This window comes from Amphiura filiformis, chromosome 6 (assembly GCF_039555335.1).
Source record: "Amphiura filiformis chromosome 6, Afil_fr2py, whole genome shotgun sequence".
Lineage (NCBI taxonomy): Eukaryota > Metazoa > Echinodermata > Ophiuroidea > Amphilepidida > Amphiuridae > Amphiura > Amphiura filiformis.
The window spans coordinates 54473798-54491890 of NC_092633.1; the positions used below are offsets into that span (position 1 = coordinate 54473798).

Consider the following 18093-nt stretch of genomic DNA (forward strand, 5'->3'; position numbering starts at 1 on the left):
CCCGGTAATGTTTACTTCAAATGCTGACGTGGGAGTCAATAATTGGGATAATCAGCTTAATCTAAATCTCCTCTCTTTTCATATCTTCTCTGATTGAATGTAGGAATTCCTTGAATCTGTGGAATTATCTCACCTAACAATGACAGATATAAAATCATCAACCTGATCGCTTTCTTAATTATGTTAAATGTCGTCTTTCATGTAGCATCATAGAACAATACCTGAAAGCGGCACTAGAAATTAGCATGAGGCCGCATTGATATGTAAATAGCGTACCGTAAAATGGGGTAACTTTGGGCACTTTTCAGAGTTTTTAAACCACTGCTTCCAAACAGAACCATTTATATTTCCAATTATCTCTTTTTTATGACATTAGGGTTCCCTTCTACACCTTGAAGTTGAAAAAGATTTTTTAATAATTTTGTAAGGGTGCCATGCCCTAGGGTTAAAAATAACCCGACCAAAGTTACCCCGCGCTTGGGGCAACTTTGGTCAGAGTATTACATTCCATGAAGAAAAAAATAATCAAAAAAATTGATCTTCGCTGTATATGGGCAAGTTGTTGTTTTTTGTGACATTTGACCCCTTGGAAAATTAATCAAGCACACGTCATTGCTTACAAATATCGATTTTTAATTCTTCTGAAAAAAATGTAAAAAAATGCTAATTTTTGGTCAAAAATCCCGATTTTTTCGTAAATTTCGAGGAAATTGGACATGAGCGACTATTATTTCTTCCAAATATATTTCTTAACAAATTGGCACCAAATATAACTAAAAACAATATTGCTGTACGTAAATATGATCATTTGAAAAAAATATATTTGACCGACCAAAGTTACCCCGCTGACCGAAGTTACCCCATTTTACGGTATTGTTATTTAAATTTGTGCCCAGGCTTATAGAGGGCGGTAGTCATGTTATGCAGACAGAGAATGGCTCGATGCGCCAGGCATGTCAAATTGCTGAGTGAATGTGTATAAATCCCCTTTCTGTAGGCCTATAGATAATAAGCTAGTATATTTCGTGTACCAGTTTGTTCAACAAACAAATAAGTATTATATCAAATATAAACTTTGAAATTTATGTGAATTCAAGTGCAGAGCTCCGAAATCTAGCTAAGTCGTGTGGTGTAAAATTATGCTGTGTGACCCCCTCTGCATGGTAGAATTATATTAATAAAACATTGAATTTAACAGATATTATGGGCAGCCAACCACGATTTATCAGCATTTAAAAGATATATTAATTAACAAAGATAAATAATCAATAATACAAATGACAATTTAACTAGTAAACAAGTCTGAAATCTTAAAATGTTGCCACGTGATTTCCCGAACACATGATATGTCAACATGTGACCATTATTCAGATTTACCGTAAATATTTGGAGTATTGTTGCACGGCTTGCACATAGTCGTAGTCAACTGTGCAGTTCCTTACCTCCGTATAAAATCAATAATTCATGCTGGGAGCCAAGTAACATTCTGTCTGCTTAGTGTAGATTGGTATTTTATTTTACTTGAGAGCATAATACAGCTCAACTTACCGTACTTTTCCTAACCAGACAGTCCATGCCAAAATTGTTACTACACCTTTACATTTCATCGAATCTCTTTTTGATGTCTGTCATTTTGAACATCACACTTGAAAGATGTATGCTATGTAGAAACTTTATTTTGCAATTTCACAATTTGCATATTATTAGCATATTTGCAAGAAAAAACATGAAAATCAATAAATACCTATATTTTCACAATTTCAATATTTTATTAGAAATTAAGCATGTAGGCCGTTTGTTATGACTTGATGAATGAAACTGTTAAAACAGATTTTGATATTTTTGCTTATTTTTCCTTTTTTGCCCCAAAATTGGTAAAAATCAACATTTTGAACACATGTCCATTGCACTTTTTCTTCGAGATGTACTATAATATCAAGGTTACGGATATATTATAGTCCCTTCTTATCTTCACTGATCCATCAGATACCTATTGTTATGAATGATCAATGAAAAGGTTCAGAACTGGGCTACTAATGGTCTGTCAAGTATCTATAGTTATTTTCATGACTGTGTCAACTCAAAAATCATGCAAGGTCGAATGTAGGAAAAGTATGATCAGTTGAGCTGTAGAAATACATAAGACGAATAAGGCGCCATGATGGAAGGTCAGGTCGGGTATCAAAGGTTACTGTAACTTCAAATACTACTTGTTTATTTCACACCTTGCGTCTGTCACATATTTCCTTCATATTATTGACAGCAAGTCATAATTTTGACTTTGCTATTGCAAAATGTCATTTCATATCAAATTATAGTAGACTTTCTTTGAAAAAACATATCACCGCCATTTTTTATATTAAACTGGATCGTATTCGCCTGGTTTGTGCCCAGATGTATTGGGGGCGCGCTATACTCTCATTGAACAGGCAAAGTTTGCAAAACTAACAACGTTGTTATTTGCCAATATCAATTAACATGAACCAAGGGGTCGAACATGAATTATTCATAACGGATCGATAACTGGCCTCACTTTCTAGCTAGTAAACCAGCGGAATTTTTCATACGTTTTGCGTTGCTAATAGAACAACCGTGAATTTAGTGTCACCCCCTTGGTAGCATTCTGACACAGATTTAGCATTATTATTATGCAATTGTCGTTATAATTTTGTTATCGCTGAGCCGACATTTAATGCCGCATAATAATAGAAGTTGGTAATAAAGAATATCTGAAGGCCAGTTTGCATTACCATGGACTCACTCAAAACGAGGAAGGTGCAGGATTGGTCTTTTTGGGTGGGTGAATGATATTTTAACGTACTAATAGCTAGATTTATATGGCGATATTTAGATAAGACAAAGTAGGAACTTGGAAATTTTATGAAATATCGACGATATATCTGATAGTTAGGGAACAACCCAAAAGTTCGATGAAGCCCTATAAACGAAAGTCCTTTCGTTAGGGAGGAGGGGGTCAAAAAGTCAGATTACGATTGTAAAAAAGTAGTTAAAACATCGGTCACTGAGTTGATCTTTTTTAAGGATTTAATATATAATTTTAAAATATAAGTATTTTCTGAAGTACGATATTTGACATTTTACAGTCGTTGCTTCAAAATTATTTCAAATCAATATAGAGTGCAGTACTCGTAACCTACAACTTATAAGTTCATTTTTAAAGCAGCTGTCAATGGCTGTACCGCACTTTGGTTTTTTTTATTGGAAAATCCAGCAAGTCCTAATTTTTTTCGTGCCAAAAAAGGTATAAAGAACAGTATTTTATAATAAAATAAGAATATCTGTTTCATCCATAAACGTGATCAATATCCTATTGTCGCACCTCCTCCACAACCCCATCCACCATAGCGACGACCCTGTATCCTAATATGAACACGGGTTGGAATTTTCGATATTTGACACTTACGTTAGAAGGGAGGGGGGAGGGGGGTAGCCTTCTAACGAAAGGACTTTCGTTTATAGGGCTTCATCGAACTTTTGGGTTTTTCCCTTAGACAAACGATACATATCGTCTAGTTAGATTTAGATGACGATATTTAGATAAGACAAAGTAGGAACTTGGAAATTTTATAAAAATATCGGCGATATATCTGATAGATATCATCTAGCTAGATTTTGAGAACGATAGTTAGACAAAGTAGCAACTTGGAAATTTTATGAACTATCAACGATATATCTGATATAGTTAGACAAACTATACATATCGTCTAGCTAGATTTAGATGGCGATATTTAGATAAGACAAAGTAGGAACTTGGAAATTTTATAAAATATCGGCGATATATCTGATAGTTATAGACAAACGATACATATCGTCTAGTTAGATTTATATGGCGATATTTAGATAAAGACAAATAGCACAGAAATTTTTATAAAATATCGGCGATATATCTGATAGTTAGACAAAATGATAGATATCATCTAGCTAGATTTTGAGAACGATAGATAGACAAAGTAGGAACTTGGAAATTTTATAAAATATCGGCGATATATCTGATAGTTAGACAAATGAGAGATATCGTCTATCTGGATTTTGAGAACGATAGACAAAGTATATAGGAACTTGGAAATTTTATGAAATATCGGCGATATATCTGATAGTTAGACAAATGATAGATATCGTCTAGCTAGATTTTAGAAACGATAGAACGATAGGCAAAGTATAGGCCTATAGCAAATTTTTATGAAATATCGGCGATATATCTAATAAATCATCTAGCTGGCGAATTTAAATAAGGCAAAGTAGGAAGGAAACTTTATCAAATATCGGAGAGATGTCTGATAGTTAGACAAAATTGATTATAATCTAGCTAGATCTTGAGAACGATAGTTAGACAAATTTGATATATATCATCTAGCAAGATCTAGATGACGATATTTAGATGAAATGTATAACAAGGATATATCTGATAGTTAGGGAACAACCCAAAAGTATGGGGATGTGGAGGGGTGTGACAAAGCTAGGATATTGATCACGTTTATGCATTCTATTTTAAAATATTTTTCTTCATTATCTTTTGGCACGGAAAAATAGGACTTGCTGGATTAAAAAAAAAAATGTGGTATCAAACACCAAACGTTTTTGACATCATTCACCAAAGGTTAGAAAAGGTTACCAGAAAACGTTTAAATGTCGGGTTATATAAAAGGTATATAAAGGGTAAAAAACGTTTTCATATTAAACATTTTAAAACATTTTTTGATAACCGCCTGCAAATATTGTAACATAATGTTCTTAACAAAATATTTTACAATAACATTTTGAAAACATTGTAGAGATAGTTTTGTAGTGTGTTTTCATACATAACATTTTCATGACCTTTATATACTAGTAACCAGGGGTGAGAATGCTCGAGTCAGGTTAAATGTCGGGACCTAGGTCACAATTTGAGAAGAGATGATATACCACTACTGCCATTTGTGGAAGTAAAAATGCCACGCCTTGTGATAGGAAGATATTAATTAAAAACACCGGTCGATGTTTTGCCACAAGTTTAAAAAATAACGGTCATGAAATTTAGCAAAACGCGACGAGGTTTATTTGCCCGTAAGAGAGCTCTATTGTTCCGCTATTGTATCCGCTATTGTATCCACTATTGTATTCTATTCATAAAAGCTACTGCAAGAATCGCGGCAATCCCTGATATTGCTGGTGTCTACCGCCGGCGTTTCGCATTTATTAACATTCAAAATGATCCCATACTCTTACATTTATAGTCTTATTAGTACTTTTTTATATAATATTCAGAAATTGCAATTCTGAAAACTATTAACTTTTCAAGTGAAAATATGTTACCGTCGAAAATATATCATACTTAAATTCTATAGAATCTATAGATACCCAACCCAGAAGTGCCCATTTATTTTCTAAATTTTTGAGTGAACTCGATAATGCGATTGATTTTCTTACACGTAAAAAACGGTCAATTCAGAGAGAAAATCTTGTTTCTTGTATAGGGCCTACTATAGACAATTTCTTTTTGTTGGCTGGCCGCTGAGCTACATCTTTTTACTAATTATAGATACGTCAAAACGTGTTCCCATGTTGAAAGTGTACAAGCTATTTCTACTTGCTTTAAAGAGAGCACAATTGAATGAAGACGATTTATTTGTGCCAGGATTTCATTTAATATAACTATTTTTTATTTTAATAATACCCCATACCTAACAAGAACATAAGGAAATATTGTAAAGGCCATAAATATACGCACACATGCATAGAGAGACAAACATGATAAAGTTAATCTGTTCTTTTCATTCTCGTTCATTAACCTCTGGAACATTTCACATGCATGATGTTTGCATCAATGCCTTCCCGGCTATCTATTCGCTACTTGCACGGTTCCGCCATTATGCACTATGTGCGGGAGAGCCTCGAACTGGCAGCATACATGAATGGGAATTGAACTAGTCATAACGTTCTGTGTAAGGTTACATAATTCTTCCTTTCATGTATGCTGCCAGTTCGAGGCTCTCCCGCACATAGTGCATAATGGCGGAACCGTGCAAGTAGCGAATAGGGCCATTATAGGCCTATAGTAATTTAAATCGTGAAACCGTAGAACGATCTGTTGGTCAGCATAGATATTGAATAAAAATTCAAAGCTACACCCTTTTTTAAATACATTTTGAGATAAATCCATATCATGGGTAATGCGAGGGCGCTCTTTCCATTGGTGACCATAGACGTATCAACCTAGACCTATAACTGCCCATCCCTGACCATGGCAGTATATAGGTGAAGCCTCGTATCCAAGGTGATTTTGGTCGGGTGGTCGGACGCGGAGAAATAAGCGTTCATGTCTGGAGAGAAAAACGCGCTCGTTTGCGTGATTGTTGCGCCATTATCGCTCGCGTCAAATGCAACATGTTCCATACACGCGAACAAATCTGCTTGCTTGCGTCCGGGTTGGCGTCTTTGTCAAAGTCGTTGCTAAGCAGTGTCGGCTTCACTACGCGACCCAAAGTTCTTGGTCTAGGTACTTGTTTGTCTGGGTTGGTGACATCCTGAAATCACCACCATGCCACCAAATAATGAAAAGTAATTGAACAAAATGGTGTTGTTCAACGATGTTTTAATATAAAATTATTCTGTGAAAATTATACACTGACGTTTCGTACAAAAGTACTTTATCAAAGTGAGCAAATAGAGATTGTCTGCGAGCGCGGAAAACAAAAATGAGAAGCGCGATGTTAAAGGTGCGTACTGAAATGGCGCAACACGCAAATTAAAGCAGCGCGAGCGAAAGCGGTCGCAGACAAACTCTAGATATTAAATGAAATGCAAAGAAAGAGGAAGAGAGATGAAAATAAAGGAAGAAAGTAAAGAATGAAAAAAAGAAAGAGAAAAGAAAAAGAGAAAGAAAGAAAGAAAGAAAGAAAGAAAGAAAGAAAGAAAGAAAGAAAGAAAGAAAGAAAGAAAGAAAGAAAGAAAGAAAGAAAGAAAGAAAGAAAGAAAGAAAGAAAGAAAGAAAGAAAGAAAGAAAGAAAGAAAGAAAGAAAGAAAGAAATGAGGAAAGAAAGGAAGGAAAAAGAAACGAGAAGAAAGAAATGAAGAAAGGAAAAAGAAAAGGAAAGGAAAGAATGAAAGTAGGCCTATGAAAGAAAGAAAGAAAGAAAATAAGAAAGAAAGAAAGAAAAAAGAAAGAAAGAAAGAGAGGAAGAAAGAAAGAAAGAAAGAAAGAAGGAGAGAAAGAAAGGAAGAAAGAATGAAAGAAAGGAAAAAAAAGAAAGGAAGGAAAAGAGAAGAAAGAAATAAAGAAAAGAAAAAAGAACTAAAAAGGAAAGGAATAATGAAAGTAGGCCTATGAAAGAAAAACGAAAGAAAGGAGGAAAGAAAGAGAGAAAGAAAGAAGGAGAGAAAGAGAGAAAGAAAGAAGGAAAAAAGAAAATGAGAAAACACAGGAAATTAATACAAAAAACTGCTATAATGGAGAGAATGAAGATCTACCAAATGGGCAGGGCGTGACCAAAAGTTTGAATGCAGAAAATTGGACATTAAGTTGGATGCTATCAGGGCCAGCAAGGGTGCCGTAATGGTATATAGTATGTTGACCCATTCCATGTCAACTCCAGGGATGTGCACCGCAGCACCTCTTCAATGTTTTCTTTTTCTGTGTGGTGGTAGATATTGATGAGAAAGTACAATCCGAAAATTTGAGCTTCATACTCCAGAGTTGTACACAGCTTTGATTTCCATGTATAATGACCTATGTACAACTCTATGGAGAATGCAAACCTCACTGATGTGTTGAAGTCATCGAGTCCCAAAGCCAATATCTCTCAGAAATGTTGTTCAAGGACATATCTTCAACATACCTGAAGTTGATGGTGGATCAAAATGTCTGACATTGGTTTTCAGGGGGTCAAAATGTACAAAAATGTACAATTGGGGTTTCTTTATGGGTAATATCTCAGCTAAAATTATTCGAATAGGCTCAATATTTGATAAGAGTAATGTCCTACCAAAGGGCTCTGACTGGCAAAAAAATGGACAGTAAAATTATTTTTACTTTTGGAGTTCTGACCCCCCAAAGTTGGTCCTGGATGGGCGAAGTTGCATTTTCAGGGCCCTATATCTTTTCAAGTAAAGGAGTTACAAGTTTTCTGATGCCAGATTTGAATTCTACACAAATAAGTACCCCAGGTACATACTTTTCAAAGTTGTAAAGGGTTCCCTTTATACATTTATGGACCTCCAAACGTCGTACTTCGCGTTGCGACACATTTTTATGCTGACCCCCTAAATTTCAAATTGATGCCACGGGAAACGAAATAGAGTATGAAGCTCAAATTTTCGGGATTGTACTTTCTCATCAATATCTACCACCACACAGAAAAAGAAAAAAATTGAAGAGGTGCTGCGGTGCACATCCCTGGAGTTGACATGGAATGGGTCTGTTGTTCCTTCAACCAACGCTAGTGATCTGAACCTGAGGTTTGGAGAAGGCCAGTGACATTAAGATCAGACGGAATATGGGGAATCTCGTTGTAGTGGCGCGTGATGGGAGTGCCATGGTTGTTTTTGCTCACTTTGATAAAGTAGTTTTGTACGAAACGTCAGTACTTTATAGCAGCTCTCGTTCCGCTTGGGTTTATTGAATACACTCTATATACAGTCATCAATATGTCGTTTCCAGTCCCTGTCTGAACTATTGGGTTCAGCTATTAATTTTTGTAATAATTCTTCTACTCCATGCAGCTGATTGGGGTGGTTACGGGTCGTTAAAACAACTAACCGCGAAATGAGGATATCGAACTAGTCGAACCGCAGGGCTTAAAAGAACCACAAACCGCGAAATATGGATATCCAACTAGTTTGCCCCGCAGGGCTACAAAAAACTGCTAACCGCGAAATATGGATATCCAACTAGTTTGCCCCTCGAAGCTTCAAAAAATCACTCATCGCGAAATAGTTTGCCCCGCAGGGCTACAAAGAACCATTAACCGCGAAATATGGATATCCAACTACTTCGCCTCGAAGCTTCCATAAAACCACTCATCGCGAAATATGGATATCCAACTCGTTTGCCCCGCAGGGCTACAAAGAACTGCTAACCGCAAAATATGGATATCTTTGCCCCTCGAAGCTTCAAAAAATCACTCATCGCGAAATAGTTTGCCCCGCAGGGCTACAAAGAACCATTAACCGCGAAATATGGATATCCAACTAGTTCGCCTCGCATGGCTACAAAGAACCACTTACTGCGCAATATTTTTTACCTCAAAAAAGAATTAATATCTACCAAAAACGTTTCAAAACGTAAAAAGGGGACAAAGTTTAAAAATCTTTCCTGTGTGGCTTTTCACCCTTTTTTAAACTTGGTCCCATTTATGAAAGTTTCTAAAGACCCATACGAAAGAATTCTTAGTTGTCAGTGTTCTTTTTGTAGAGTAAATGAATTAATGTTCGTACGTGATTGAAGTTTTTCCGTAAAGACGTTATAATGTATTTTGATTTAAGCAAAAGTAGCAAATACTTACTTTGTTAAATTCTTCATCGTTTTGTGCGATTCTGCGCCTCATAATTATACAGATGCAGGGCCTATATGTAGCAGGTTGACAGACAGTCAATTTGCTAAGTATATATAATACTCTACTACTCTTTATGAACACGCAATATAATAAAACATAAACCTTCAAATGTTTTTATTAATACATAGCCTATGCTTTCGAACAGTCTTAAACCTAATTGTTGCATGTAGTAAATTAGGACTCGTTCTTCATGTTATTACTACTTTACTGAATGGGACCAAGTTTAAAAAAGGGTGAAAAGCCACACAGGAAATATTTTTTAAACTTTGACCCCTTTTTACGTTTTGAAACGTTTTTTGGTAGATATCATTATGCCTCACACCGACATCGCCTGGCTAATAATTATTTGGTGCAGCAGAGACACTAAAATGAATACACGGGATCGATACACGTGAATTGCTATGCACGATTTTGATATCAGACGAAAATCTTCGGATACCGGGTTAGAAAATGATGTATATCTCCCGTAAATGATTTTTTCTCAAGAAACCAGATCTGGTCTCATACACTTGAAAATACGTGTTGAACAGACATGATAGTCGTTAGTTTGCGCTTTGAGAAACGGCCGTGAGTCTTGAACTCAAAATCTGACCAAAATCGCTAAGCAGGTATACAATGTATTTATTAGGTTTGTCAAGGCAATAACCATGATCCGTTTTGTAATAATATAAAAGCACTTGCAATAGAATCCCGCTGAGTTCAATAGTTTGAAAGCAGACACTTTTGGGCAGGATCCTAAATAAATTGAGAAATAGCCAAAAATCTGCCCCGGGTGATTTTTTTCACAATTTGGGTTTGTTGCGAATTTGTGATGTTATTAATATCTAAAATATTGTCTGATAGTTTCAGACCAAAATATAATTGGCATCTTGTATTTTTTTAGACATTTGTCAAGGTAATTCCTACTCTCAACATTGTCATTAATATTTTTAAAGGCCGATATCTCAATTTCCAATTTTATAATACCATAAATTACGAACTCAATATCTTTGCTTAGGAATGTCTAATTTCATTGGGGAAAACGGCGTTGTAGAGCAAAATATCTCTATATTTAAGATTTGTAAAAACCTCAAAATTGATAACCTGTCCAAAAGTGTCTGTTTTTGACACGACACGTCACATTTATAAAACACAGTATACACATTTAATGGTGAAACCTGTACAAGAGCTTTTAGCATGTTTAGTATAACAACACCAAGTGAATAATTTAAATTACCTATATATTACATTACATAAAAGTATTTTGCATAATGCTTACAACTCAGTTTAAAAATCGTGCTCGATATGGTAAGATGCGGTCAGTGATTTCAGAGTAAATACTAGCACCAGAAATATATTGACGCCATTATAAAGCCCAAAGAAAAATTGATCGACAATCTTAGCCGCATCTCTCCACTCTTGCAGAGGAGCCTCTTCCTCCTCATTTTTCTTTTCTTCTTCTTCCTTAGTTAAAAGTAATTGTCTGATTTTGTGGACATCTGATTCCAACATACCGCATCCGTCTGTGTTTGTGGTTGTGACTTTTGAGGAAACCATTTCATCCTCTGGTGCAGATGGACTCTGCTCTCCTGCTATGTCGGTGGTTGTGACCTCTGAGGAATCCATTCCACTATCTAGTGAAGATAGACTGCGAACTCCTGCAATGTTTATGGCTGTGACTTTTGAGGAATCTATTTCATTCTCTGGTGGACTGCGCTCTTCTGGAAAACCAACATTATATGTATGTATTTTGACGACTGATTTATTGCGATTGCTATTTTCAGCAGATGTACTGTCGTTCCTCTTGGTTTGACCGCAACCGCCAACAACGCGAGCCATGTAGACGAAGATGAGAACTCGTAATCGTGGCCCCATCCGAGAGCAGTATTTAGGGTCTTGATGATGAATGTGCAGAATCCAAGTTGAAATCAAAACACACATGCCCACCCAACATATCATGATCGTAAAGTACTCGGCTGCACAGAAAACAAAAACAACAAATATGAAGGATCAATAAAACAAACTAAATATACTTTTCAAAAGTTAAGAGATTTGGTGATCATAGGAGCTTATCATGCTTATAGACCTTTCTTACAATTGGTACCTTCCTGGCGTTGATAAGGTGAACATCGATATCACGTAGGCCTGCTATAAAACAACGAAAACGAGGTCAAGAAGACTATCACGTGATACTCCTCTTGATCTCTCTTTCGTTGTTTTGTAGCACGTGACTTTATACTTTATAGTACTTTACAGTACTTTTATAGTACTTTACAGTACTTTTATAGTACTTTACAGCCCTTTATAGTACTTTACAGTACTTTTATAGTACTTCACCGTACTTTACAGTAGGTACTTTGTGTGATATCGATATTCAGGAAGACGCCAATTATCATGATTATAGGAATAATTGTCTATAGCGCTGTTTGTCTTTCGATCTTTAGGCCTAACAGATTTTAACAATATAACGTCATTCAATGTGCTGAAATGGGAAAATCTGGATTTAATTAGTGACATTTATAGATTAAGGTCTGACTCTCAACATTAGAACTTAAAAAATGAACCATGAAAGTATTCCGTCCTTTAGTGCAGACGTTAAGCCGTCGCGTCGGTAGATACCCAACAAACACAAAAACGTTTTTAAACCGTTTTAAATAAGTTATATTTTGGGTTTTAGTTTAGGTAAAAACGTTTTAATAACATTAAAATGTCGGGTTATATAAAGGTCATGAAATCGTTTTAAAACGTTTTGTATGAAAACACACTACAACAATATTTTTAAAATGTTTTCGAAATGTCATTGTTAACTATTTTTGCAAACATTGTTGGCCAAATATTTTGTCAACACTTAAAAAACATTATGTTAAAATATTTGCACCCAGCAAACACAGAAATGTTCTTAAAATGTTTTATACAAAACGTTTTAATAACATTTAAATGTCGGGTTATATAAAGGTCGTGAAAACATTTTCAAAACGTTATTGTAAATATTTTGGGCAAACATTTTTGCAAAATATTTTTCAACCCCAAAATAACATTCTGTTTAGAATGATTTGTACCAAGTTTTTAAAATGTGTTTGGAATGTTATTAAAACGTTTTTATACCCTTTATATAACCCAACATTTAAATGTTTTCTGTAAAACATTTGTGTTTGCTGTGCAGTAAATTACCAACAAATGTTTTTTAATGTTATGAAAACGTTTTATACCATTAATGTACCCTTTATATAACCCGACATTTAAACGTTTTCTGACAACCTTTTATAACCTTTTGCGAATGATGTCGAAAACGTTTTGTGTTTGCTGGGTTGTACATTGTACAATGAGCAATAATTATACTCCAAGTGTATATAAATCGTAGCCATTAGGTTTCACTACCTAAAGAGAATTGATCAAAACTTGAATTCCCTCCTGAAGTTGGTATCTGTCAAAGAGTTGACCAGATCACCAGGCTGTCATTATAGCTAGAGGCAGTATATGACACAAATGGGTCAATGAGTTACATAAAAATGACCTTGTGTGGTAATTAGTTCCCAGGAAGTGAGTTTTGCCTGTGCTGAGGCAATTTGTGGTCAAATGTTGATCCCTCGCTACATTTTACCGTCGATTTTGGTTGAAAAAGGAGGCGAGACATCAATTCTGTTCCGGCAGTGAAACCTAATGGTTGGTATCGAATGGAGTACTGTACAGTGTAAACCCCTAATTTTCATGTCCCGGAAAGTTCCACTAGGCCATAATATGAACCAAGCTATACTTACTCAGTAAAGGGAAGAAATCCGCACTTGGTGGCACAATACTCATCACATACTCATTAAAAACTACCAGGGATAGTAAGGTGGTAACAGCAAGGCCCATTTTTTCACCAGATTCTGGTTGGAGGTAAAATACTAGCCCTGATAATGACGAAATGATGAAGTAAGGTACCAACAAGGTGAACAAATAGAAAGTAAATTTTCGCTTCAGTTGTAGTGCGAAAAATGCCTCTGGCCATATCAGGACATCAGAAGAAGCAATACCTGATGCATTTGAACTTGAAGGAATGATATAAGCAATCTCTTCACGGTAAGCTATAGCGGACATCAGATCCCATTCGCTGTTCGGGTGGTACTCCGAATGTGCATCGAATCCAGCATCTCCCCCTAGTATGTCTAGGTTTACTAAAGTACCATCATAAGTCCAGGAACCGAAGCGAAGAATGCACTCTTGTCGGTCGAAAGGGAAAGAGATTAACCTCATCTGACAGGCCGACCGCAGAGTGGCCTTTATGGACCATCGTATTGATCCGTCGGAACTAACAGTAACTTTTGCGCCTTCCGCTTTTAAATCGTTGGAATCACCAACGCTACAAAATATACAAACAAGCAAGTATTAGTCAAAAAGTCGCAGTGTGAAAAGACGGATTTTCTTTCAATTTGCATTCACACTCTCAGCAAAAAGTAGGGGCTGGCATTTTCTTAGACTTCTCCGTAGTCCACTTGCCCATTTTGCACTACTCTGGCTATCACATTTAAGCATAAAACTCTGATTTATATTGATTTGTGTGCAACTGATAGATTTTCACATCTGTATCTGATCTTTTCAGTCACCGCACTCCCTCTGTTTGTTAGCTTCCCAAGTGGACTACTGACTTTGCCTTGCGGTTAAGATTTTTAACACGGGACTCTTTGGAGAGTTAGGCCAATTTCTGGCCTAACTAAAATTGGCCATGATGTAATGCATCTTTAAATGGACCTGCCTTGTGATTGGTCGCCCATATCTCGCTATGGTTTAAATCTTCAGGGCCCGCGCCATTACCATTAACTACACCGTACACAACTATCTGTGGTATTTGCGGCGCTTTTGTGTTGACGCGAAAGTTAATCTCTCATCCAAGGGCGGCGGAACCGGGGGGGGGGGGCAGGGGGGCCAGTGGCCCCTCCACTTTTTGGCTGGGGGGCCTGGCCCCCCCCTTTTAACCCATAATGTGCTGTGTGTAACATGTCCTGGTGAACATAAAAATCAAATCTCTATTCTAGACCCTTAACATGCTTAAAAAAGTGTAAAAATGATGCACGAAATGGCTTCAATTGGACCTTCATTTTGCAAAATTTTCCAACTCCCCTGTATTAGGACAGTACCCAACACTAAAAGCAATAATTTATACAATTATAGTGAAAACCTTTTTTCGGATTTTTCAAACAAAAATTGTACACAATGATAGTGCCAGAATGGTCCACCAAATGGCTTCAATTGGGCCTTCAGTTTGCAAAAGTTTTTCACTTCTGAGGGGGGCACATCCCCCCTCAGACACCCCCCTGCGTCGCGCAAGCGCGACGAGATGGCCGCTTCGCCATTGTTTATATTTTTTGCATCACCCGGACTGGCCCCCCCACTTTCAAAATCGTTCCGCCGCCCTTGCTCTCATCAAACATCTAGCGCGTCTTGTACTATACCATGCTTAGTACTTGTGGTTAATGGACTGATAAACAAGTATGCTTGACAGTGTGTTTTTAGAGAGGAAAGTCCCGTAAGTTCTGCTTAAAATTCAAAGTTCATAGTCGGATTTTCGGGGCTCGCTATCAATAAACTGGTAGATTCCAAAATCAGAATTGTTCAGTATTAAAGTGAGCCATTATAATTATGCAAGATAATGTTGCATTCAATTACTTTTATTGTCTAAATCATCTGATATTGTTAACTCTTTATGACCATTTACTATTGAATACTTTAATTTTAATAAACATCAGTATAATTTTGAGTTCAACGAAATGGGTTCATCATGAATAATAACATATTTTTAATAAAATTCGACTATAGCATAGTCTAGCATTTTCTTTAGAAGGGGTGGGTCCCAAATATAGGGGAGGGGGTCACATAATTTTTAGACCCAAAATAGGGGGTTATAGAATTATTAAGGGCCGGTGACTCAAAACATTCACGCTCTGTGCGCGCATACTTTAATTTCAAAATCAAAATGTGCATACGATCGATAGCTATATAATGCAAGATTTTTATGCGCTTCGCACGCCTTCTTTACACTTACGATACAAATTGTAACGCGCTCCGCGCACTTTCTTCACTCTTAGCTTTTGGCGTACTCCGCGCCTTAGTTCCGGCAATGAATAATTTGTCTTGAGGGGGGTCGTAAACATTTTTGGCCGCGATAGGGGGGTCATAAAAATTGACTCCGGTCACCGACATATTTGGGACCCCCCTTCGGAAAAATGCCAGCCCCCTAAAAGAACCCTTTTTGTCCATTATGGAATGTGGAGCCGTGAAAAAAAGTTCTGTAAAAAGATAGAACTGTCATAGTGCTTTAAAGGATTCTTCATCCCTTTGTAGAGCATTTTGGCCTGTATAGATTATTTTTGGTTCGTTACAAAACCATTGAGGATACCATAAGGGGCTGTGCAATAATTATGAGCCTTGGGGAAGGGTAAAATTGGGGGGGGGGCAAGAAATTTTAGGCTAGCCGAAAGGAGGGGAAGCAATTTTTGGCAACCCGAGAGGGGGAAAGCGATTTTTGGCACACATTCATGGGGCGCCTTTTAAATAAAACGCTCTAAAAAGGAAAACAGTACGGAAATGCTTAAATATGCAAATTTTCCTGCTCGGTGCGCTCGCCACATGTATCTAGATAAAGAAATTTTAGGCTAGCCGAAAGGAGGGGAAGCAATTTTTGGCAACCCGAGAGGGGGAAAGCGATTTTTGGCACACATTCATGGGGCGCCTTTTAAATAAAACGTTCTAAAAAGGAAAACAGTACGGAAATGCTTAAATATGCAAATTTACCTGCTCGGTGCGCTCGCCACATGTATCTAGATCATTTAAGGTTTGTAAATTGGGATCCCAAAAATTTGGCATTCGCAATTGGGGGGGAGAATTTTTGGCAGGCCGAGAAGGGGAGAAGCATAATTATTTTACGGCCCCGAATATAGGTTAGATTTGAGAACTATTGAAACGAGTTTAATTTATCATATACAATTATTTACAAAGTATTTATGAAAGCGGAACTAGTGGCAAATGGTGGTCATACCACAAACCTAGCTGGGGCGTGTTGGTGTTGTGCAACCCCTGCAAAATGTTCCAAAATATTACCCTGGTCATGAGGTTTGTTGTTACCGAGTTTGAGTCCCGTACCTCTTACAGATGTCCAGAAAATGCATTTCTAAAATTTGACCTCTGCATGACCTTTGACCTGACCTCTGTAAAATGTTTCACTGGTCATGAGATATGTTATTACTGAGTTTGGGCCCATACCCTTACAGATGTCCAGAAAATGACATTCTAAGATTTGACCCTAGATGACCTTTGACCTAACCCCTGCAAAATGTTCCAAAATGTTCCCCTGGTCATTATGTTTGTTGTCACCGAGTTTGAGCCACATACCCCTTACAGATGTCCAGAAAATGCATTTCTAAAATTTGACCTCTGCATGACCTTTGACCTGACCCGTGCAAAATGTTCCTCTGGTTATGAGATTTGTTATCACTGCGTTTGAGCCCCACACCCCTTACAGATGTCCAGATAAAGAAATTATAAGATTTGACCCCAAATAACCTTTGACCTGACCCCTGCAAAGTGTTCCAAAATGTTCCCCTGGTCATTAAGTTTGTTGACACCAACTTTGAGCCCCGTACCCCAACATATGTTCAGAAAATGCATTTCTAAAATTTGACCTCTGCATGACCTTTGACCTGACCCCTGCAAAATGTTTCCCAGGTCATGAGATTTGTTGTCACTGAGTTTGGAGCCTGATACGCCTTACAGATAAGAAGATGATGCAATTGTAAGAATTTACCCCCTTAATGACCTTTGACCCCAAAAAGATTTTGAAGCACTGGTTAAAGCCAATGCATATGTGCAAGTGACGTCATTGTGCTATATAATGTGACAGAAGAAGCATTTTGAAGGTATTTGGTTATATACCAGAAATGCCCCTTTAATGACCTTTGACCCTAATTTTGTTTACATCCTACGGGTACTGGATATAGCCGATACATGTGTGCAAGTTACGTAATTGTTTGTAGTTGTATGTAGGGCGTAACATGTAGATCGAGGAGCAGCATGTTTAAGTTTGTTGCAAGAAAAAGAAAAACGAAAGAAGAATCGGATAGCATTTCAGTACCCAGCTGGGGGGGTAGGTATACATACAAATACTAGAAAATAAAAGGTTGAAGTATGTAAAATATATTATACCCATTATACAAAGTGAGGTCTGGTATCCAAATAAACTCTGCTGGAATCACAACTTGTTTTTTTCCTCCTCCGAACTCAGTTTCATTCCACGTCAGAAATCCGTCTTTACACGAATGAAAAAAAAAAAAATCAAAACTAAAAACAAAAGCACAAACCCACAGACATTATTATTATTATTATTATTATTATTTTACTATTATTTTACTATTATTATTATTATTATTATTATTATTTTACTATTATTTTACTATTATTATTATTATTATTATTATTATTATTATTATTATTATTATTATTATTATTATTATTATTATTATTATTATTATTTTACTATTATTATTATTATTATTATTATTATTATTTTACTATTATTATTATTAGTGTT

General features: G+C 36.5%; 1 protein-coding gene across 1 annotated transcript; it reads right to left on the reverse strand.

The window, feature by feature from the left end:
• Positions 1-10037: 10037 nt before the first annotated feature.
• On the reverse strand, positions 10038-17814 carry LOC140154287 (neuronal acetylcholine receptor subunit non-alpha-3-like). Its single transcript, XM_072176869.1, has 3 exons — positions 17709-17814; positions 13289-13872; positions 10038-11506 (listed from the first exon to the last, which is right to left on the reverse strand). Exons 2-3 carry the CDS (start codon positions 13764-13766, stop codon positions 10818-10820), a joined length of 1167 nt encoding a protein of 388 aa, XP_072032970.1. The 5' UTR covers positions 13767-13872; positions 17709-17814; the 3' UTR covers positions 10038-10817.
• Positions 17815-18093: the final 279 nt, after the last annotated feature.

Bases quoted from the DNA above. Each gene is read 5' to 3' on its own strand.
- LOC140154287 (XM_072176869.1), bottom strand. From the start codon at position 13,766: ATGAGGTTAATCTCTTTCCCTTTCGACCGACAAGAGTGCATTCTTCGC. The intron at 11,507-13,288 runs GTAAGTATAGCT...TTTTCTGTGCAG, and splicing joins GGATTTCTTCCCTTTACTGA to CCGAGTACTTTACGATCATG.